The following is a 24,812-nucleotide window of genomic DNA, read 5'->3' as shown; positions in this document are numbered from 1 at the left end:
GAGGAAAATGAGTAATGTTGAAAGCCTCATGAAAAAAGCAACAAAAAACAAAAAACTGGCTTTCCTCTTTAAAACCTCTTCAAAATAAGGTGAAAAAAACCAGCAGTATGCATTAGAGAATGTTGCTATTATGCTCTATGATAAATATTTATTTTACTGGATAACATTATAAATTGTCACATAAAGCCCAATGAACTGTATGTTCCCGGTTTGGTATTTGGCAGGTCTGATTTACATACCTTAAAAAAAAAAAAAACTGTCTTTTTTATTTGAGTTAATCATACAGTTGACTGAGAGGAAGCTAATAATGACTCAGCAGGTTACAAAATATTCAGGGAGAATACAACTGCTGCGCAGACCCACTGACCTGTAGAACACTAACCAGGGTAGTCTCTGTCCAGAATGACAAATACACTTCCTACAAGATCTTCTTTACACCTTTATTTGGTACAATCAGATTTCATAAAGCAATAAAAAACCAATTCGTTCAGAATCCAGAAAGGAAGATATTAATAGATATTTAAAACTCTATGAAACAGAAATGGATGACAGGTAAATAACTTTCAGTGATCTGTTTAATTAATACGATTGCTAGATTTAGCTCTATCAACCATACCTTCTCCTTTACGGAATCATGATGTTCATAACTGATGTTCATAATAATGGTCCCAAGATGATATGGGGTTCTTTCTAAATCATTAAAAATCAAATTATATTTTATAACTATTTGAAATCAAACTGGCTTATGTATACACATTCTTCAAAAATTCGTTATGGATATAGTCTCTATATAGAGCAACTCAATTTTCAATAATTAAGAATACTCAGATATCACTATGTAAGTGTAATGAACTAAATCTTACTGCCTAGTAGAGCATAATGTGTTAAATGTAACTTTAGTATCTTTTTTCTGAAATAAAAAAAATCTTACTAGATTTTTATCCATAAAAGAGAATTTATAACCTAACACTCAACATTAAAAAAAAAAAAAAAAAAAAAGAGCGGGACGCCTGGGTGGCTCAGTTGGTTAAGCGACTGCCTTCGGCTCAGGTCATGATCCTGGGGTCCCGGGATCGAGTCCCGCATCGGGCTCCCCGCTCGGCGGAGAGCCTGCTTCTCCCTCTGACCCTCTTCCCTCTCATGCTCTCTCTCTGTCTCTCGTTCTCTCTCTCTCTCTCTCTCAAATAAAATCTTAAAAAAAAGGAGAGAATGTATTTTGATTTTTATAGATGTTTCTAATAAATTGATTATGTGATGACCATTTGATCATTCAAATGATTTTGGCTTTTTCCTCACTCTCTCCACAATTCAACTCTCGTAAAGCTAAGACCACCAAACCACAAACTTGGGAATAGCCTTGAAACCTGGTAAACCATTTAACCATTAAAGCTTATAGGAGTTCTCCCCTGTACTCATGATACCTGGAGACCACAGATGATATTTGTCACTGTATTTGGCTTTGTCATACTGGAAATATGATTTATGGCTCTATAATGATTATATTCCCCAGGTCCTTCATAGTATTTTTTTTTTCTGATAATGAAGATAAGACGTGATCTCAAACATTGTCAGTGGTAATATAAAATTGTACAGCCACTGTAGAAAACCAGTTTGGCAGTTTCATATAAAGTTAAGCACACACTTTATAATTCAGTAATCCTGCTCCTAGATATTTACCTGAGAGGAGTGAAAACACAGGCCCACCCAAAGACCTGTGCATGCATGTTTATAGCAGTTTTGTTTGATTGCTAGAAAAGTGAAAGCAATCCAGATGTCCACCAACTGGTAAATGGATAAACACATTGAAGTGACTTCATACAATAAAATATAATATTCAGTAATGGAAAGGAATGAACTCCTGATACAGGCAACAACGGGGGTGAATCTCAAAAGACTTTTACTAAGTGAAAGAAGCCAAACACAAAAAGGCTCCATATCATATTTTTCCATCTTTATGGCATTCTGAAAAACAGCTGTAAAGTCAGAAGTCAGAACAGTTGCTGCAGAGCTGGGGGATATGAGGAGGAGATTGATCATAAGAGGACCTGAGGGAAACTTCGGAGGGATGCAGATGTTCTGTAAGTCCATTGTGTTGGTGGTTATATTGCTATGTCAACACTCACCAAATTATATACCTAAAGTGGAGGATTCTTACTTTATGTAAACTATACCAATAAGCCTTACTTTAAAAAAATGGAAGACATGCTTAGTGTAGAAATTGTGAAAATGTAAAGGCATAAAGAGCAATATGAAGGAACACCTGGCTGGTTCAGTAGAACATGCAACTCTTGATCTTGAGGTTGCAAGTTCGAGCCCCACATTGGGCATAGAGATTATTAAAAAATAAAAAGAACATTATGAAATTCGTTTTTAATCTCAACAGCCCAGTATTAACTGCAGGCTTAATATTTTGATGTATCTTTCTGGATTTTCTTCCCATGCATATACTACGAGCTCATGTGACTGCTTTTTTTTTTAATCTAGCATTATAATAATTTTTCCACATCATTCTTTTTTGACATCACTTTTAGTGGCAACTTTTACTCATTCCTTACCATTTGATCCTTAGACGGTTTTGAGTTTTTGATTTTAAACAGTACTGATGAACATCTTGTTCTTCATTCTTCCCTCAATTTTAAATATCTTTTATGCCCAGAATCTAATTTTATACCAGTGAAAAAGCAGCTAGACAGTGATTCTAGAAACCTATTGCCAGAAATCATTCTTTGGGAAAAAACCCTCAAATTTGTTGAAATTAAGCTCAGTGTGTTCTTATTCAGTATAGCTATCTTTTCTCATGTATTCCTGTCCATTTTATTTCATAAAATTTTAGTCTGGTTAATGGAAAACTGGAGGGCAGAAACTATTCACTTTTGCTACATAGCATTTATAACATTTCCTTTATGCAGTCAATCTTTTGTTGAATGTAATTTTTTTTTCTTAGGCAGAGAATAAAACTCTCCTGCCCAGCTGCTTCCTAGATACACTTGTCCATTTGTGACTTCCATATATGATTGATTGAATTCCTTCTTTGAGTGTAACACCCCAAAATATCTCACAGCCCAACATGCTAATGCTTACCTTGGTTCCAGTCTCAAATTGTCTTTTATTCAATTTCTTATATCCTCTCCCAACCTCCAGTATACATACATGTGCACCCACTGCTCTGCTGTTTTCAGAGAAATCCTACATTGTTGTTCCCAGTTTGTCGATCCATGGTTTTGAATGATGTTGCAGCAGGTAGTAGTATTCCTCGTGCAGGACCTTCACTCTCAGCAAGGCTTACACTTGCCGATGGTGTTGATGGTTTGCGTATCTCTATTCACTTTCACTTATATGTGACCCAGTTGCCCAGCAGCATGCTGAGTGAGACCCTTGAAGGAGCTCAGAAGCAGGCAGTCGTCATGGGCAAAGGTGATTCCAAATGTCTCCTGTGGCTCCTAGGCAGGTGTTTGGTGCAGATGTTGCGAGTGCACTTTTATACAGCACATCTGTTGTGTCTCCGGTATCTAGCTCCTGGGGTCATTGCTGTTAACCCTGTAATAGGAGTTAGGGTGTGTGCATTTCAGGAGAGGGAAATTACATAGGAAATACAAAAAGAGAGCAGCTAAACACCTACCACCAAAACCACAGAAGAGAAATTAGAGGCTGGAGCAGAGGTGGGGCAAAGGGTTTTAAAGGAACCTCAGGAGGAGATAGTGAACAGGTGAGAACAGTAGCAGTGGATGTCTCTGTCAGTCGCTAAATGAATTCACATTATATCCAGGAGCACAGGCAATGTGGTGTCAAGGGTATTGTGCAAGCCAAATGGAAGTTCACCTAGCTAGCTGATGTGTCTGAAACAAAGTACATAATTGACTTGGGCAGTGTGGATGATGATTTCCAATGCAAAAGCCTAGTTTTTATTTTGACTTTTAGTAACTGCATGTTTGTTTCCTTGATTCTGAAAATTTAGAACCCAAGAAATCAAGCTCATAGATACAGAGAACAGATTGGTAGTTGCCAGAGGAGGGAGAGCTTGGGGTGGGACAAATGGGGGAAGGGGTATTAAAAAAAACTTTTAAAAAGTGCCCATTCATTTCAACATACCTTAGCCAACATCTTGCATTTCTTTTTTAAAAGGGGGCAAGAACGTTTGCTTTGCTTTTGCAAAAGAGAATTATTTTAATGAGACAGCAATGAAAAATTCAAGCTAAGATTTTAGTTTTAAAAGTTGTGAAAGTCTCTGGGGCGCCTGGGTAGCTCAGTCACTTGAGCCTCTGACTCTGGGTTTAGGCTCAGGTCATGATCTCTGGGTTTTGAGATGGAGCCCCATGTGGGCTCTTCCTTTCCCTCTCTCTCTGCCCCTTCCCCTGCTCTCATGCTCTCCCTAAATAAATAAATAAATATTTAAAAACAAATAAAATTAAAAAAATAAAAATTGTGAAAGTCTCAAGACTTTAAGCCCCCAAATAAATGAATAACCATAGCTTAATACTCAGAATTTTATATAAATTTAGTTTGAGTAACCTTTACAGAGATCAATCTTCACTTCAGAAGAAAAGAACAGTGATAAAATATTGAAAAATCTTTAATTTAAAAATTAGGCCTGTATTTGTCATATTTCAAACTTCTAACAATGTTTTCCACTTTTGTAGGCGGTGTGTATAAGTTTCTGTGGTATAATTTCAAAACAGGTCTCCATGATATGCTTCACTTCATTAATTTTTAATTTCTTCTTCCTCCTTGATGTATATGCCTACATCTGTATATTCAGTAAGAACAAAATTTTATTCTCAGATGATTGACTACTTTATTCATTTCCATTCATATTACTGTTAGCAATGCAGAGTTAAAGAAAAGCCCTGGGGGTGACTATGTTGAATTATGCCATGTTCTCTCCACATACATTATTGCCGAATTTCATAGTTAGGGAAATTTGCAGCAAGATGCTTCCATAAATCAGCTAAACCACCAAATTATGAGGTTGGCAGAGACCCTAGAAATCAGCAAGCCCAGTGCTGCCATTTATAGTTGAAAAAACAGAAACCAAGGTGGGTGCCAGCATAACTTGGGGTCACCCAGCTGGACAGTGACCCTTTGCTCTGGGTTCTTGACTCTACAGCCGCCTCCTCCTTAGGCCACACTCCTCAGCCCTGGTCATCTGAGAGCTGAGTCCTCTATTCCCAGTTTGTAGCCTTTGTCTCTCCTAAGAAGTGTGTGTAAGAATAAAATTCCCACTGGTTCTTTGATTATCCTTTCTAGCTCCAACTTCGCTCAATTTGTAGTAAGAACTGACAAATTGATAAGCCACATAAATCAATTCCCTTTCAAGAACCTAGAATAAGCTCAGTCATTTTGTAACACAGAAGCTACATGTTGTCTCAGCTTTCAAATGAACTAAACTTTGCCTTTAGCAGGCTAGTCTCAAGAAAAGAATACCTATGGAAGAAATATGATTACACAGAGCCACAACATTATTCATCTAAAATATTCTTTGCTTGTTTTTCTTACCAGATATCTGTATGCCCTAGGACAGAAGGTTTGGAAAAGATGGAAAAAACGTTACTTTGTTCTTGTTCAGGTTAGTAAATTATTTTCCTGTTACAGAATCAATCTAAGACAGAGTGCTCAAGCTTTTGCGTACTGGGTTAGATCTATTGATATTCACTGTGTTAGAGATGAAAACTAAAAAAAAAAAAAAAAACTTAAATATTTCATTTCAAAATAAAAGTAAATTTTTTCACATGCTAACACAAGTAACCTTTTTATGTAAAATAACTGTTTTCTGAATCAAACAATTTAGGGAAATGAGCGGCATTATTTTACACTCTTGCCCATCTCTTTAATGTGTCGCTTAATAGAATGCAGCTGTATTTTCATATCTGCTTCTACATTCAATGTGTTGCAATATCAGATGAAATTTAGCCTTTGGAAAATTCCACCATACACACATGAGAGAGTAGCTGTGAAAAAGACTAATGATGTCTGAATATTATTACAAAAATAGTTTTGACCTCACAGATTCTCTGAAAAGATCTTAAATTCTTCAGGATGACAGGACCATACCTTGGGAAAAACTGCATCATTTCGATATTTTATAGATAAACCATAATACTTAGAAGCTCCCATTTTTATTTTTATTTTTTTAAAGATTTTATTTATTTATTTGACAGAGAATGAGATAGATAGAGCATGAGAGGGGGGAGGGTCAGAGGGAGAAGCAGATTCCCTACTGAGCAGGGAGCCCGATGCGGGACTCGATCCCGGGACTCCAGGATCATGGCCTGAGCCGAAGGCAGTCGCCTAACCAACTGAGCCACCCAGGCATATAAAATACAAATACAATTTGTATTTTTATACAAATATTCCATTTTTATCATCTATTCACATAATTATATCAGTAAATTACCTGGGCTGGTAGATTTGTTTGCAATAGGATTCTGAATATAGGCAGATTACTGGGATATTCAGTCTCTGTTTTGTTTTTTAATCATAGATAACCTTTGCTCATAGAATATACTCATCAAAATAAATTTACAGTAAGGAATAAATTTCTGAGTAGTAGTCATTCCATTCTATGATGAATCCAAGCTATTTTATCCCCAGTGGATATATATGAAAAGAAAATCTTGTCGATTCCTGCCCACACATTAAGCAAACTTTAAATGGACTGTATCAGAATAACATGGCAAAATGCTAAGGAAGGAAAACTGTCATTTCCAGATGTAAGGTTATCTATCTATTGTTGGATGTGCCACAGTGGCATGGTAACTTCATGAAAAGTATAAAAATTCAGTCAAAGGTAGTTTTATCTGCATGGCAAACAGCCAGCCTTTTTGGTTAAAATGTAGCCTTGTGATTGGAACCATTATTTGGTCAACTAATTTAACAAAAGATACACATACTTGTACACACGTAGGTTGGGCAGTCTTGATATAAAGCCCAAGCATTTGCTTTGAGTAAGGGTCTCCTGTTTGGAGTTCTGGGTGATCTGTTCTCCGAAAACCATACCCATATGACCTCTTCTTTGGTTTCCACGTTTAATTTCTTTACGTTGTTATAAGAACTTAAACGCATTTACTAAGCAGTTTTAATGCAGATCTTTCTGGACATTTGATTTTATTCCTATTTATAGATGGCTCACATCTAATTTGACAAGTTTGTATTAGCAACTTTATCACATCTTTCTAAATCACTCGAGTGATTTTTCATAGAAACAGCAGCTTTTTCATAGTCCTACTTCATGCATTACTATGCAGACTCTTTTTTAATAGCTGATGTTATTGGCACAAACCAACCTAACTGACTCTTAATAAGCACAGAGTTTTACCTATTAGTCATTACATTTTTTTATTTTTCCTTTTCTTAAAGACTTTATCTTTTTAAAGCAGTTTTAGGTTCACAACAAAACTGAGAGGAAGGTACAGAGATTTTCCATATACCCCCTACCCCCACACATGCCATGGTCTCCCCCATCAGCAACATCACTTGATACATTTGTTACCAAGGACGAACCAACACTGGCACATCATAGTCATCCAATGTGCATTGTTTACGTTAGGGTTCACTCTTAGTGTTGTATATTATATGTGTTCGGACAAATGTATAATGGCATATATCCATCGTTGAAATGTCATACAGAGTATATTCACTGCCCTGAAAATCCTGTTCCCTCTCTATTCGGCCCTTCTCTCCTCTGCGACAACCATTGATCTTTTTACTGTCTCCATAGTTTCCCCTTTTCCAGGATGTTCTATAATTGGAATCATATAGCACACACAGCCTTTTCAGATTGGTTTCTCTCACTTAGTAATATGCTTGTAAGTTTCCTCCATGTCCTTTCATAGCTTGATAGCTCATTTCTTTTTAATACTGAATAATCTATATTCCATTGTCTGGGTGAATCACAGTTTATTCATTCACTTATTGAAGGGCATCTTGGTTGCTTCTGAGTTTTCGCAATTATGTATAAAGTTGCTGTAAACACTCCTGGGCAAGTTTTTGTGTAGACATAAGTTTTCAACTCCTTTGGGTCAATACCAAAGACTATAATTGCTGGATCATTTCTATTATGTTTTAAAGAATGAATCAGAGTGTTCATTAATCTAGAGGTCTGGTTAAGTGACAGGCTAAGAGAGTTTCAACTATGTTAATTGTATATATGAAAATTGAGTTTATTAGATTAGTCTTGAGAGATCAGATGATCACCTCATGGTTTTGGCCAGGTGAGATTTGAGGTAATCCTTTACTCCTTACCTTATTTTCTAGCATATGATCACAAGAATCAGAAATTATAGGACAAACATGTATACTTTGATGATCACCCTATAAAAGAGTTTTGAAATGAAAGAAAGAATTAGAGTACTTTGAGATCATTAACTGGTATACCTTTGAGGAGCATTAACCCTGTCTTTGGGAAGCTAGAAAGTTCTGTCAGTAACAAAAATAAATTTAACATTTTTTAAAGATTTTTATTTATTTGAGAGAGTGTGCAAGTGAGCAAGCGGGGGAGGGGTAGAGGAAGAGAATCTCAAGCAGACTGCCCTCTAAGCACTCGTGACTCTCAGATCATGATCCGAGCTGAAACCAAGAGTCGGATGCTTAACCAACTGAGCCACCCAGGCACCCCAAGTATAACATTTTAAAAGGCAAAATTTAATTTAAACCCATAATTAAAATTTAAATGTAAACCATACACTCCATAATTGAAATTTAGAGAAAACACTACCAGACTATAATGAATTCAGATTTATTCCACCTGAGATGTCATCTTAAAATCTGAAGTAAAATTTAAGCATTATAATTTTGCACAAATATATGTACATACGTGCACTCATACAGAGAATCCCATGCCAAGTGTATTGAGGTAAACGTGCCAGTACTCTGGCAACTTTTTGAAGTTGTAAATACGATTGGATCTTCCTTTCAATTCCAAATGTAATGGTCAGACAAACTGAATGCACACACTTCAAAATCAAGATGGATGTGTATGGAGATTCCATGAGAGCGACCCATTGGGAAGAACTGGGTAGTTTTTATTAGTATTTTTAAAGAGCGCTCTCATTCTATTGGCACGCAGCTTGTAGGTTCATACCTGCAGGCTGCATTACTGGAAAGCGAAGGAGTCATTTTTTGAGGGAGAACACTATACCCCTGCTGTGTCTGCTGCTGCCGTCGGCAGAATGGTGCCCTGGCGATAATGTGAATCTCATCACCACTTGTGAGTGTGTATTATATGAGTGATATAGCTGGAGATGTAACCATCAGCTCAAGAATTTGTGCTCATAGAAACTGATTGAGAGTCAGATTTGGCCAGCTGCAAAGTCATTGTTCAAAGTGAACACTCGAATAGCTGCTGAGGTGAAAAGACCTTCATAAAAACATTTAAAGCAGAGTTCAAAATAGGAAAATAAATTATTTACTAATGTGGGGTGCTTATTTAGCTTCCAAGTAAGGTCGTAAGTAAGATTAATTTCGGTCCCCATTTAGATTCTGAAGTCCGTACAGTTACCAGTGTATTGAATAGATTTTCATGTTTTTTAAGAGGCTGCTTTTTCTTTTTTTTTTTTAAATGAAGGTGGTAAATGTTGGTCCAAGCCAAATTGAAGGAACAATTGATTTTAGAAGAATATGTTTGACATCTTACCAAAACTTAAGTGTTTCTTATTCATTTTTCTTGTGCTTATTCAGTGGTCTAGTATTAGATTTGGAGGATACCATTGTTGTAAAGTACTTTTGACACTAATACATTTTTGTTCATTATAGTACAACCATTTAATATCTTTAAAATTCTCTGATTTACTCAAACTGAATTCCTAATTCTGTAATCTGCTAATGACTATTCAAATAACCGTTATGTCCCCACATGTTGCATATTCTGTGCTAAATCCAGGCATTTTTGAAGCACTCACCTACTCCAGTTATTGCTATATTTTTTTCTAATATTTATTAAGCAGTAGTAGCAGACATTTATGTGAAGCACTTTCAACACATGATCTTTTTTAATCCTCAGAATAAGGTATGTTTGAGGGATAGGTAATAAATATCCCTGTTGTACAGATATAATCTGTGTACAAAGGAGTTCTGTCATTTACCTGGAATTATAAAGTCAGTATGTGGTAGAGTCAAGCATTCAAATCCAAATTTAGTCTACAGAGTAAACTTTTATTTTCCCTGCCCTAATGCTAAGATTCAAGTGATGCACACAAATGAAGACAAATAGCTACAGGAATCATCACGGTGGATCATTAATTTCATGAGGTACAAAACAGTTTGACTAGACATGGCCATTAAGTGAAAGCACAGAGAGTCTCATGCTCGTGAAGGCTACTTACTGCGTGACATCTCTGGAAACTGAAGTAGACATCAGTGTTGTTTTGGCCCTGTATCAAAGTGTTCACTGCTTGTTGTCGATGTGTCAGAATCATGACTTGAAGTTGCTGCAAACAACAGCAGGCTATCAAGACATAATGTTAATTACACATCAGCTGAGCTGGCACAGGATGTAAACAGTCATCCATGTCACTGAGTGATCCGTGCCTGCTGCAAACATCCGAGAAGCACTCTGTTAGTGAGATGCCATCAGAAATCTGCTTGAGACTTAAGTGGCTGCCCCAGCCTGTTGCTACCTGAAATATTCAGTACACATGGAGACCCACTGCAGCACGCTGCTGTCACGTATTTGAGAGTACCATTACGACATGAAGTTATGTGGTCTAGATTTAGTCTTAGGACATCAGCTATTGGCTGAGAGCAATGTGAAGTGAAGAAATGTATTGTTTGTCGGATCAAGAAAGTCATGGGATAGTGGCTCTCTAGCTTTATGTTTTAAATTGATTGAAAATTTACAAACCCAGGGCATGTTCAGTGTAGGATGAAATCAAATCATACAGAATTATTTATGGAGAAAATAAAAGGCCCTCATCAACAATACCCCTACCAGCATTGCCACCTTATTCCATTCTCATTTTCAAAGGATCACTGCCAAGTAACCACTGCCAGTAGAGTGGCTTTCTGAAATTCTATCTGTGTGTGTGTGTGTGCGCGCGCGCGCGCGTGCACACATATTTTCTGATTTGTGTGTGCTTATTTTCTTAATAGAATCAGTCCATATATATATTCTATATATTGCTTTGTTCCCCTTTGAAAATATTACAGATGAGGTGCCATGTCACTATATAAAAATCCACTTTATTCTTTTGACTGGATGATTGGATCCCATAGTATGGATTAACGTAATTTATGTAACAGTTCCCCCTTTTTTGGACATTTAAGTTTTTCCTTTTTTTTTTTTTTAATAAGCAATGGTAGGGCGCACCTGGGTGGCTCAATCAGTTAAGCATCCGGCTCTTGATTTTGGCTCAGGTCATGATCTCAGGGTCGTGAGATCAAGCCCCAAGTTGGGCTCTGCAGTGAGTGTAGAGCCTGCTTAAGATTCTCTCTCCCTCTCCATCTGCCCCTTCCTCTCTGTTCTCTCCCTCTCCCTCTCTCTCTAAAAAAAATAAAATAAGCAATGGTACAATCAACACACACACACACACGCAGTCCTTATGTATTAAGCTTTGTGTGTGGGGGGGAATATTCTTATAGAAATAGAATAACTGGGCCAAAAGGCATGGATACCTATAATAAGTAAGATTATAAAGCTTTAGATGACTCAGGAGTACTTAGTCACCAGAACTTTGGCTTGTTTTTTCATTTGTCATTTTTTGTAACTAATAAGTAGTCATTATGTGTCAGCATGTGTTATTTTATCTTTCAAGATGCACACACTTGCAATATGGAAGAAAATTGAAAGTTATTGGTTATAGGGCTTATTTGGAACAAAATGTTAGTGGACAAGAATTTTTTCTTTAGATTTTTTTTTATTTATTTTTTTAGCACACTTTTTTTTCTGTTAGTAACTTTATTTATTTTTTATTATGTTAATCACCATACATTACATCATTAGTTTTTGATGTAGTGTTCCATGATTCATTGTTTGTGTATAATACCCAGTTTTATTTTTTAAGATAATTCTTGCTTTGTGATCATTGAATTTTCCACTGGGAAGAAAAAAATGGTCCTATTATTTTATACAATTTACCCCTGGACATTAACAGTACATTAACTTTTCAAAATCGTTCTAAAATATGAGCTGTTATCATTTACCTGTATCTCAGGAGCTAAAATTATAAAAGGTGAAGTGAACATAGGGCCAGATTTAGCAAGGAGAATCTCCTATGGATCAGGTGGTGATCCCAATGCAAAAATGCCTCTTTTATATCCCCCCGGTGTTCCCTTAAAACTTTTGTTTCTATCTTCATGCTTAGATTCCAGGGAACTGTCTGATTCCTCTTATTGTATCGCTCGTACCTACAAAAACGCAGAGGACCTATGAATGAGAATCGTGCAGTGTTATGAAGTCAGAATTAAGTATTGGTAGGCTCAGGGGGGTTTTTTGGTTTTGTTTTTGTTTTGAAAATTGCTTTACGAGTCTCAATTTTTAAATGCTGTGCATATGTGTAGCTTATGTGTATATGTATATTTATATGCAATATAGATCTTTCTACATACATACTTGTATGACTGCCACATAGTAAAGACTCAGTAAATATTTAAAGAAGTGAGTATTATCTGTCCTTTAATTTGGATTCCTTCTCACACCTCTATGTGGGACCTAAACCTGACTTCTGTTTGGGCGTACCTGACAAAGCCGCGGTGTCCTGGTTGATGTACAGCCAGAACACAGAACAGAGGGTGTAGCCCTCCAGGTTTCCTGCCGCTGGACTAGCTGAAACTGCTCTCATTGTCACACGGCTCTTATCTACCATGTCATCGTAGCAGCTTCCACTTTCTGCCATTCTCCTTATAATCCCTTGTTTGCATTGCCAAAATAATCTATTTGAGGCATAACTCCAATTTTGCCACTTGCTGCTTAAATCGTTCTGTGACTTCCCATTACGCTTAGAATTACCCCGACCATGCCCCAGAGAAGATCCTACATGTTCTGGGCCCTAGCTTCCTCTTTGGTGAGTCCTCTGTCCCACTGAGCAGCACTTCAACTTGCAGTGTTCTGCCCCAGATTAGGTACAGTGCCAAGAATTGGAGTTTAGTACCTCAGAGTCGCTAGCCTCCCTCACCAAATGTACCTCAAATAAATACATAATATGGGCTTATTTTTTAGTGGGTGATTTCTATGCGAATATACCTTTGAATTAAGTTCCCTGCCTTTCTTTCATCTAGTGGTTGTTCGGCTACTTTTAAACCCGTCTGTAGAAATTCTGAACATTTTATTGTTTTCATTTCCCCATGGCTGGCTCATTCTACCTACCCATTTAAGTACCAGGTCAAATGTCATCTCAAATGGGCCTTTTCTGTCCACCCAATCCGAAGTATGTCAACTCACTCCATGTCCCAGTACCTTGTTTTCTATTTTTCAGAGCATTTATTTCTAATCACAATGATCTTTTTTTATTTAAAAATTTCCTATTATTTCTTTACCTCTTCTAGAATATATGTTCCATGAAAACAAGGACCTAGTCTTTCTTATAATCTACTGTGAGTAGAAACAATTTATTAAATAAATACATGTGCATCACCCTGAGCATTGTTTTTAAAAGACTGCCTTTCCCCTCTTTAATTTATACACCAACTGCTAAATCGTTTTTACGCCGTTTGGTCAAAACAGTAAATATATATTCCCCTCAAATCCATCATGATCTTGAAGATATATTCCTTTCCCTTGATTAAATTAAGCTGTGGGATTTTTTTTTTTTTTTAAATAAGTCTAGCAGCACCTTTGGCCTCTGCCAAGAACGTTTCCAGCTAAGGATTTTTTAAGCCTTAATCTTTACTGAAATTAGATGGTGGCAGTTGCTAAGCTGTCAGCTGTTAACATGATCTCTGCCGTAGGAATACAGCATGCAAATGCGAATGTTGTGGTCTCTCAAAACTCATAGTTAGCACTCACACATGTGGACACAGACAGGTGTTGGACAGGTTGGCAATTGAAAATGAAATGGGAGGATTCCCAGACCAGATGCAGAGACCTCATGGGACCTTAGCAACTTAAGTGAAGGTGCCCTGTCAGAGGTAGTGATGCCAAAACCTGATTTAATGATGTCCTCAGATTAAAGTCTGTTTATATCCCCCAATTTTCAATAAATCCATTCTTTATGGAGTTAAGAGTGGATTGAGTTAAGGATATTGGATGTTTGTCATTGCTGTGTCTTTCCATTGAAAGGATTTTCAACTGCAATATAGTACATTATATAAGCTTTGTTCGGTAATATACAAGTAAGCTTATAAGTGAAAACAAATACTAGGTCAGACCACCTGTTTCTGTCTAATTCCCTGTCATGTGGTGATGAAGCAGAGTGGAGGCTGCAAAATCTCCAGCTTGGAAGCCCAGGAAGCAGGATACCTCCCCCCGCTACCCCCCACCCCCGGTCCCATAGCTTCTCTTTCAGTGACATATTTTAACTTAGTGCCAGCTGATGGTGACACTTCTTTCAGAGTGCAACTTCTCCCAATTACCCTCAATTTGGATATTGGCTAGCAAACCAGTAGGTATAAGGTGTTAATGCCATTCAGAAGCATTCACTGGAATGTGCCCTGCAGGTTCATTGTAGAGTTGGCTTCAGGAATGTGCTTTAACATGACCTTGCACAAGAGATGGGTAATGTGAAAGCTCTTGGGGATACTAAAGAACTCACAAAGAAGTGTAAAATGCAGCATCATTTTATGGAACTAGAACCAAGAGGCAGGGAGTTAAAAGAATGGTATTCATAGCTGCTTCTGGAACCAATGTATTCAAAAGCCAAACGGTACTTTTTCAGTTGTCTCCTGGGTTGGGTTTCCTAATTCTTAGTGATAGCTTTGTTAGCCCTTGGTGTTTTGTTACTCTTCCATCTGTGCTCTTTGTTGAAACCCACAGCCCAATAATCCACGACAGATTCTGGGTCTGGTGAGTGACTTTTGAGATAGTAAAATATTAAATAAAATGTTAAAAGAAGTATGACTTTTGAGATAGTAAAATATTAAATAAAATGTTAAAAGAAGTACAAAATGAAACAAACGTTTAATACTTTATCATTTAAACCACTATGGCTTTAGAAAGTAGGTGATTCCTTTGAAGGTGAAGGTTTTTTTTGTTTTATGCTTTTTTAGTATTTCTAAAGATCTTGAATTTGGGACTTAAAATTTTATATATCGTTCGTGTTAAATAATTATTTAAAGTTAGCTAGAAATATAGTACTTAAATCCTAAAACAGCTACTGGACTTGTATCAAGCTATATTAAAGAAAGAAGCAACACTGATGTTAAGCATTTTACATTACATGTGGAAAAACAAGTCTTTTGACAGGTAATTTTGAAGACTAGATCTTAAATGGCAAACAAATTTTTAGCATTTTAGGTGGCTTACACATATCATGTCTGGGTTCTTTAGTGCATGACCACATGAACATAATTAATGTAGAAATCTTTAGAGATGAATCCTTTTTTTAAAAAGAATAACAATTTCAAAAACCTACATGAAAATGTATAATCAAGATAATGTCCATTAGAAATAAAGGGGATAGTATCTAAAACTACATTTAGGCATCTCCATGTTTTCTTTCTCAGGTTCTTGTTCATTTACGGATTTATTCAACAAGTCTGTGAGCTGAATGGGAAAGAAACAGCCTGGGGGGAGAAAGAGAGGAAAGGAGGGAGGTGGGGAGAGAACCAAGTGAGGCTGGGACACAGAAGCCGAGACAGGAAAGCCAACGGCCCTCAGGTCCTTCACAGCAGAGAAACGTGTGTCCCCAGAATCAGTTCAGTCCCCAAATCGGCCAGGTGCCTTCACTCTGTTACAGCAACAAGGCACATCTCCAACCCCCAATGAAAGGATTCTTGGAAGTCACAAAGGAAGAGAGAGAGGATGATGGTTTCCTGACAGCAGGGTGTCAGGAAATGTGTTGGGGACTCCTGCCCCACAGGCAAGTAGGTGCCAGGTGCTCTACATCAGTTATCTCTGGTTCTCCCAGAGCTCTGGGCGTGCAGTAGCCTTGTCTCCTTTGACAGGAAATCGGACTGACATATGTAAGGGTTAAAGTGATTTCCCCAAGGTCATATCCGAGATGAGTTGGAAAGAGGAAGTGAGGGAATGAAAGTGGGGCTTCTGTTTCGCAATGGCAGACTCCTGTTAAACCTGGCTTGTCCGCCTTCCCTTCTGTTTGAAACACCTTCATATGATTATCCTCAGAGAGCCCTTTTCTGGCCCAGTTACCGAAAATATACCCCCTTCAAAATCATTCTCTTTACTCTGTTTTGTTTTTCTTCACAAATGATTCACACTCAAAATTGTTTGAGATACTTATTTGTGGAGTCTTTTCCATTCTGTATGAGATTGATTTTTTCTATTTTTTTTTTTTTTTTTCTGATTCCGAGGCTGGGGACACTCTTGTAATGCTCAGGACCTAGAAATATTCATTGTAGATACTCAGTAAATATTTGTTGAATGAATGAATGAGAGGGGAAAATACCCATAAGAACGGGGGAAGATATGAAAATTATAAATGCAAATGGAACTAAAGTCAGTTATTTACCAGACTGACTAGTAAACAATGAAAAACTAATTCCCAGATCTCTAAAAGATGTCAAAGAAGGACTAAATGTATCTTTCTAAAAGACCAGACTACATTCATGCTAGTCTTCAAACTCTTTTGCTAATATGTCCCTTAAAATAATTTTGTACAACTTGTACTTTATTATACATTATTATACATTATGGTCATGTAAACTTTTTTTTTTTTTTAGAGGGAGAGCAGGGGGTGGGGGAGGCAGAGGGAGAGGTAAGACAGATTTTTTTTTTTTAAGATTTTATTTATTTATTTGACAGAGACAGCACACAAGCAGGAGGAGCAGCAGGGAGAGGGAGAAGCAGGCTCCCCGCTGAGCAGGGAGCCCACTGCTCAATCCCAGGACCCAGGGACCATGACCTCAGCCAAATGCAGACACTTAACTGACTGAGCCACCCAGGCGACCCAGGAGAGATTCTTAAGCAGGCTCCAGGCTCCCTACACAGGGCGTGATCTCACGGCCCTGAGATCATGACCTGAGCTGAAATCAAGAGCCAGATGCTCAACTGACTGAGTCAGCCAGGTGCCTCAGGTCGTTGTAAACTTTTCATCATAAATTTATATAGTCACAGTGGGTACAGTTTCTAAAATAAAACCATTAGTTAATTGTAAGCATGCCAAATAGAATCTAATGCTGCTGTGATTCTGTAGCTCCCCGTAACCATTGAAAATTGTATTTTATTAGCTTTTTCTCCTCCTATTTTTATTTCCCTGGGTCTTCCCCAACAGAATTTTACTCTTAGGAAATAAGTATTATGTTTCAGAATCCTCTTCAATCACTCTGTCATGCTTCTCTGCAATTAAAAAGTGTACAAAATTGGAATTAAAAAAAAATTCCTATGAAGTCCTAACTGTCAATACCTTAGAATGTGACCTTAGTTGGAAATAGTGTTCTAATTAGGATGAGGTCATACTGGAAAAGAGTGGGCCCCTAATTCGGTATGACCGGTGTCCTTCTAAAGAAGAAGGCGTTTGGGCGTAGTCATGCACACAGGGAGAACTCCTTGTAAAGATAAAGGCGGAGATGGAGATGATGCTTCTGCAAGCCAAGACATGCCAAAAATTGATAGCAAACCACTAGATGTGATGGGCAAGACCAGGGATAGATTCTCCCTCACAGCCCTCAGAAGGAACCAACCTTGATTTTAGACTTCCAGCCTCCAGAACAGGGAGACAATAAACTTCTGTTTATGCCACATAAATAAACAAACTTAAGCTGAGAACAGAGATTTCTAAGAGACATAAAAAATAACATAGGGAAGACAGAAAGTCCCTTTCCCTAAAAATAGCTACTTCTTATGCTAAACACCCAGATTTGTTTCCCTTTCTCCCAGTGTTTGAACAAACCAAGTCAGGTAAACTACCTCGCTTGAATAAAAATAAGACTGCGAAAAGGAGAAAACAAACTCTTATAAACAAAAGCGTTTAAGTATTAAAAATTATTTTATATTGATGTACATTTGCAATCATGACTAGCAGACAACTGATAAGAGTATATAGATACATGACAAAACCTGAAGGACAATTATTAAACGTAAAAAAGTTAAATTTTATTGTAAATGCCCATCTTCATGAGCTGGTAGCTTCCCTTCCCAAATTTCCTGTAAATGAGTAATTTTTTCTAAAATGAGAAAGGGTTTCAGATTGATTCCTTGTTTATAGCATTATTTAGAGACGTAAGCATGGAGAAGCCTGGCTCACCTAAGTAGGTAGATGGAAACAGTTTTGTCAAGCATCACTCATTTTCTCAACTGGTGTTGTGTGTGTGTGTGTGTGTGAGTGTTTTAAGTTCCTAAGTTAGATGCCCCAAACACATAGTGATCTAGCATAAAAACAATTTTTAAAAATATTTTTAGTATTCTATCATCTTATAATTAAATTAGTTCCTTCTATAATTCTGCCAAAAGCAAAAAATGTAAAAACTAATATTCAAATACTTTGTTTTGCCTCTGAATGTAGAGAACCATCCTGTTGCAACTGAAGAATTCCTATCCAAACCTTACTACATAAATGCCTGCTAGAAAATGATAGTTGGGTTAGAGAAAGCCGTTCGTTTCTACTTTCTCTCCAGCTTGAGATTGAGGAGGTAAATCCTGTCACTTCTCTAGTGGGAGATGAAGGGGAATCAATGAGAATTTCCTGTCATTCGGCAAAAATCAGACCTGGAAAGATTACTGTTGGTTCGAGGATAAGAGGAAAGGTGGTGGGGGGAGGGGGGCTGGAGACCTATGACGGAATTCTATAATATTAATCCTTATTTTGCTTAATTTATAAGAAACATGGACTCTATTGAAAAGTTTGAAAATGAGAGTTGGATTTGATTAATAGAAGAGATCTGACAGAAATAAGACAATAAAACAAAAAAACTGATGTTGTTTTAGGCAATAATGTACAGAATGAACACTACACAGAATGAAGTCAGTAACAGAAGACAGGAGAAGCTCTAAGTCCAAAAACTCTACCCACAGTGGCAAATATTAAAGGAAATACCCAATATGATAAAAAAAAAAAAAACTGCTTATCTAAGTGAGAAGAGAACACAGATAAAACAGAGTAGCAGTAAAAGTAACAGTGAAAGTAAAAAACAATAAAAGGAACATTTTCTGATATTTAAAAGAAATTAGTCTGCAGATAAACGGACTTCCACATTTCAGGAAATTTAGTGACAAGATATCTTCAAACATTTCTTATGAAATATTTTTTTCTATTAAAAGTATGTGCGTTGGGATGTGTGGGTGTCTCATTTGGTTAAGCGTCTGCCTTTGGCTCAGGTCCTGATCCCTGGGGGTCCTGGGATGGAGCCCTGCGTCGGGCTCCCTGCTTAGCGGGGATTCTGCTGCCTCCTTTCTCTTCACCCTCCCCCTGCTTATGCTCTCCCTCTCCAATAAAATCTTTGAAAAATGTGTTGCCTCCTACATCTTAACACTCAACTACAAAAGTCAGTAGAGTTAGATCTACAGAGAATTGATTGGAAATTGTGTGACTTGAGAATTTAGTATACATCTGTGATCTGTAAGTCTCCTTCCTGAAAATGTTTAAAGCAGAACTCCTGGTATTTGAGATGAATGAGTATAGTTTCTCAGAAATATGAAACTTAAAATATAAAAGAATTAGAGTAATAATAGAGCTAAATATTACTGTTATAAAATATCTTGAGTCAAACATAGACATGAAAAGTGATTCCTGACCAAGTTATGAAGTATGAAGTAATTTTTTTTTTTAAAACAGATTTATTTATTTTAGAGAGCGGTGGGGGGTAGGTGGCAGAGGGAGAGGGAGAGACAGAATCCCAAGCAGATTTCCCGCTGAGCACAGAGCCTGATGCAGGGCTCAGTCAGGACCCTGATCATGAGCTGAGCTGAAATCAAGAGTCAGATGCTCAACCAACTGAGCCACCCAGACACCCCATGAAGTAATTAGAACAAAATGTGAAACCTGATTTCCAGATTTTTGTCAAAGTTAATGAATGGAGTGATGAAAACAGGCTGTACTCCTCAAGTTATATGAGAAACAGTCAAAAGTGATTTTGTTTTTTAATAAATATGGGGTTAGCTCTGTCCTTGAAAGTTTTAAAGTAACTAGTATAGAATAAAAATGGGATGCTGAGAAAACTTCAGTAAACCTAAAACATTTTTGAACACTGCATCATAAACTAATGTACTATATGGTGGCTAACTGAACATAATAAAAAAAATTTTAAAAACCCTAAAACAGAAGACAGCTATGTGTGTATGTGTATATATATATATATATTTATTCTTACTATATATGTATTAAATATACATATTAGGAATCCGATTCTCAGAATAGGATTAACCAACAAATCCGTATGTATGGTGATTTTAAGAGCTACACCGCAAACAGCAAGAATATGGAGAGAAAGTAACATGACAATATTCAGACGAAGGAAAATTTAAGAGCAGTATTAAACACATCAAAGGATGATCATTTTATATTCATTGAAAATATAACCAGTGGGGCACCCAGGTGGCTCAGTCGTTAAGCGTCTGCCTTCGGCTCAGGTCATGATCCCAGGGTCCTGGGATCGAGCCCCACATCGGGCTCCCTGCTCCGCGGGAAGCCTGCTTCTCCCTCTCCCGCTCCCCCTGCTTGTGTTCCCTCTCTCGCTGTCTCTCTCTCTCTGTCAAATAAAATCTTTAAAAAAAAAAAAAAACAATTATTGTAAAACAAATGGTGATTTATTGAATATGTATCTGAGAGAAGAAAATAAAGGGATAATGCCTCAAATTCCTTGCTATTCAATTCACTTTCCTTTCTCTCCCATACCTAATAGTAGTCTTAATAATCTTTGATTATAGTTTCTTACGGATAACTATGTATTTTATAGCTATCTTAAATAACTTTGCCAGAAAATAAGAGGTAATTGGCTTATTTGGGAAAGCAGTATAAGTTTCAGAATGTGAATTATAAAATAGTATGGTCTATTAGAAGGAATTCCTAATGAGATTTGAGGAGACTTGTATTTCTAGACTAAAGATGATGATTTCCTCCTAGGTGACCTTGGGAAAGTCAGTTTCCTCATCTGTGAACTCTGGAGTTGAGATCATCATCTCAAGGGTCCAGAACCCTGATCCCTCAATAGTACTATGTTCTAGAGAATAATCTTATGTTTTCTTTTCACTGAAGCTTAGCTCTGGATTTAACTCTTTATGATTTAGTGAGACCTGAGTCCCCTAGATATCATAGTCTCCAGTTTCGTAATGTATTCTCTTAAGATCCTCTCCACACAGGGGGAGATAAACCATGAGAGACGATGGACTCTGAGAAACAAACTGAGGGTTCTAGAGGGGAGGGGGGTGGGGGGATGGGTTAGCCTGGTGATGGGTATTAAAGAGGGCACGTTCTGCGTGGAGCACTGGGTGTTATGCACAAACAATGAATCATGGAACACTACATCAAAAACTAATGATGTAATGTATGGTGGTGAACATAACAATAAAAAGATCCTCTCCACACAAAATCTATAATCCTATCAAATGTAACAATATTTCATTCGTTAATTTCTATTGATTAAATACCTTGTAGAGTGTAAAGACAGTACTATCAGAAAGTAAACCTATAATGTGGAATCTAATCCAATCTATACTATTACATAATATGTATCTTACATATATATAAGAATGAAATTGTACGAATTATTAAGTTCCATTACAATTCCAAAGCTGCTAATTATTTTTCCAGGTCAGTTTTCAGTTTGCACTACTTTCTAATATTTTGGCTTTACCTTTCTTTCCAAGTAAAAACAGAAAATACAGCAAGATCCCACTTAACGTGAATCAGATGTTTTTGAGAAAGTAGGAATTTCTTTTTAAAATAATCACTCCCTAATCACTTGTTTCCCAATTATTTTTTGATTTATTATTTCATTTTGTTTTTTCCTGAATTATCTTAGCATTTTAATGGGTTTCTTATGACTGTGATTACATCATAGCTACCAGGATACCTGAAAGAGTAAGAATGTGGTTCCCCTATGTCTGAAATCTGGGTCCATCACAAAATGGATGCTTAAGACAGACTAGTTAGATAAAGGAATGAATTTAGCCTCATGTTTTTTGTTTCCTGAACATTTTAATTGGAGTGTTTGACATTTTAAAAAAAATAAAATATTACTTGTAAGTGGAGGAAGATTCGTTAAAGAGTACAAGTTGGGTAATTTGGACTGCTAGACTATTAGTATTTTTTTTTTTTTTTAAACAAGGCTTAGTATGTGATCTGTACTATCAAATAGATTTTCGAATGTGGTTGAATATTTTATTGAATTGAAGTAAATTTAACTTCGTGGAGAAATTAAAAGGCAGGGACTGTATGCCAGACAGTGTGGGAGCTGGTGACTCAGAAACAAAGAACACACACTAGTAAATGCAGCTAGAAACTGTGTGAAGGGGACAAGTTTGTAAGGGTCTTCGAAGGAGGAGTAGGGTTTTCTAGATTAGGAAATATAAACCATGCGATTTTAAAGGTGAAGGTGATATACTCCTGCTTGGGAGTTCAGGTGGAAAAATGAATAAAAGTGGGCGAGTCTTGTTGGAGAGCCTGTCTGGAGTACCAAATGCAGTGGTAGCTCTAAATTCCAACTAATATTTGCGGGAGATTTTTGCAAGCCGGGCGGGGAAGACAGACCTTTCCGGGTGAGTCATCTCTCTCCCAGCAGATTCCAGATTCTTCATGTGGTGATGTGTCAGGAGACTTTCTTTCAGCCAGGTTTTTAAAATTCTTCCAAATGAAAGAACGGAACAGGAAAATGAAGTATTGCCTCAATAAATTTTCTATTTTGTTAATAATTGGTCACAAAAGTATTCCTTGGTACTAGTTTCCTGAAGTCTATTATATTTTAACTATAAGACAAATCTGAACATATTTTGGTTTCATATACTAACCCCATCATAGATTTTTTTTTCCCCCTGGAATGTAGTGAACTGTGTCAGTAACATATAGTTTTTCCTCATACATATAAAAGTTAGACCTGTTACTCAGAATCTCCATAAAAAAAAGAAGAAAATTGAAGGATTAGCCAAAGGATTCAAATTGGTAGTCTTGGCTAGTCCTAAGGTAATTCTAAGAATTCTTTTGTGGAAAACACCTAGAAGTGCTGGGTAAGTTATAACAGCTGTATTGCATAGCGGTATTGCAAGAAGGAAAACCACACGCGCCAAATAGTGAAGGCTTCTGCATTGGTCTTGCAGCTGTATTGGGGCTGGTTTATGGGGACAAGGTGTTGATGTTGGTGTGTAGGGATTTTATTGTTCACTCCGAGAACGAAAACATACCCTGAGGCATTCTCAAAGTGGGAATTTGGATAAGAGATCTTCTTTTAAAGAACTTAGAAGAGCTCGATCTCGGGCGCCTGGGTGGCTCAGATGGTTAAGCGTCTGCCTTCGGCTCAGGTCATGATCCCAGAGTCCTGGGATCGAGTCCCGCGTCAGGCTCCCTGCTCCTTGGGAGCCTGCTTCTCTCTCTGCCTCTCTCTCTCTCTCTCTTTCATGAAAAATAAATAAAATCTTCAAAAAAAAAACTATTTAAAAAAAAAAAAAAAAAAAGAAGAGCTCGATCTCTGTGAAATGTGGACTAGAAGAAAAACTGCCCCCAGGCTAGTAAATTTATATTTGGCCTGAGGCTCTGAATATGGAGTAAAAATGACTCCTGAGAATTTGTAACTATTAGCCTATACTCAGAGAATGTTGAAGTTCTAAGTTATTTTATACAAATATAAGGGAAATGCCCAAGTGAAGAAATTAACACAAAAAGTACTTCTGGATTGATGATGTTTCTGAGGCATCTGACATTTAAAAAAAAAAAATTGTTTTTGGAAATATGAACCTTTAACATAGGTCTTATAAAATATCCCCAGATGAACCGGTGCTGGATATGAGCTCATCATTAAAAATTACAAAACAATAAATTATTTACACACCCAAGAATTTCAGTAATAATTGTCATCTATATAAACTATAAAGTAATTGCATTTACAGTGATGAAATTTATAAACTGATTCAAAAGTACAAGAAAAGAACAAAACAACATAATATTATGAAAAATGAACAAGCAGATTTGGCATGGGGCTATGTAGAGCTACTAGTAAAAATTTAAAACAATCATTGAAATTACACCCTTTTTGGACAGGTTAGACAGTAGTTTAGACACATCTAAAGAGAAAATTAGTGATGTAATTGATAGAATATTATAATCTTAAGAAATTACTACTCAGCATAGAGAAATGAAGAAGCATAAAATATGCAAAGAGCTAAAAGACAGGAAATTATCTAAAGTTCCAAGATACTTCACATAGAATTTGAAGAAAGAATAAAGGGAAAATGAGGTAGAGTCAACATTTGGAAAGATAAGTGAACAAGATTCTAAAATTGATAAAAGTCATGAATTCTCAGATACAAGAAATACTACAATTATCAATCAGGGTAAACATTAAAACTCCCCAAAATTTCACAGTAAAACTACAGGATAACAGGGGTGCCTCATTGCCTTAGTCGGTAGAGCATGTGATTGGTTTTTTTTTAATTTTTTATTGTTATGTTAATCACCATACATTACATCATTAGTTTTTAATATAGTGTTCCATGATTCATTGTTTGTGCATAACACCCAGTGCTCCACGCAGAACGTGCCCTCTTTAATACCCATCACCAGGCTATCCCATCCCCCCGCCCACCTCCCCTCTAGAACCCTCAGTTTGTTTTTCAGAGTCCATCA

General features: G+C 36.9%; 1 protein-coding gene across 1 annotated transcript in view; it reads left to right on the top strand.

The window, feature by feature from the left end:
* The window catches only part of CADPS2 (calcium dependent secretion activator 2), a 509,442-nt gene that overhangs the window by 323,031 nt on the left and 161,599 nt on the right, over positions 1-24,812 (top strand). The window contains 1 exon segment of the mRNA XM_027573409.2: positions 5,497-5,563. Coding sequence (XP_027429210.1) covers positions 5,497-5,563 — 67 coding nt within the window.

Source organism: Zalophus californianus, chromosome 12 (assembly GCF_009762305.2).
Source record: "Zalophus californianus isolate mZalCal1 chromosome 12, mZalCal1.pri.v2, whole genome shotgun sequence".
In the NCBI taxonomy this organism is placed as follows: Eukaryota; Metazoa; Chordata; class Mammalia; order Carnivora; family Otariidae; genus Zalophus; species Zalophus californianus.
The sequence above is the reverse complement of the archived record's forward strand: the minus strand, read 5'-3'. Positions and strand labels throughout refer to the sequence as shown.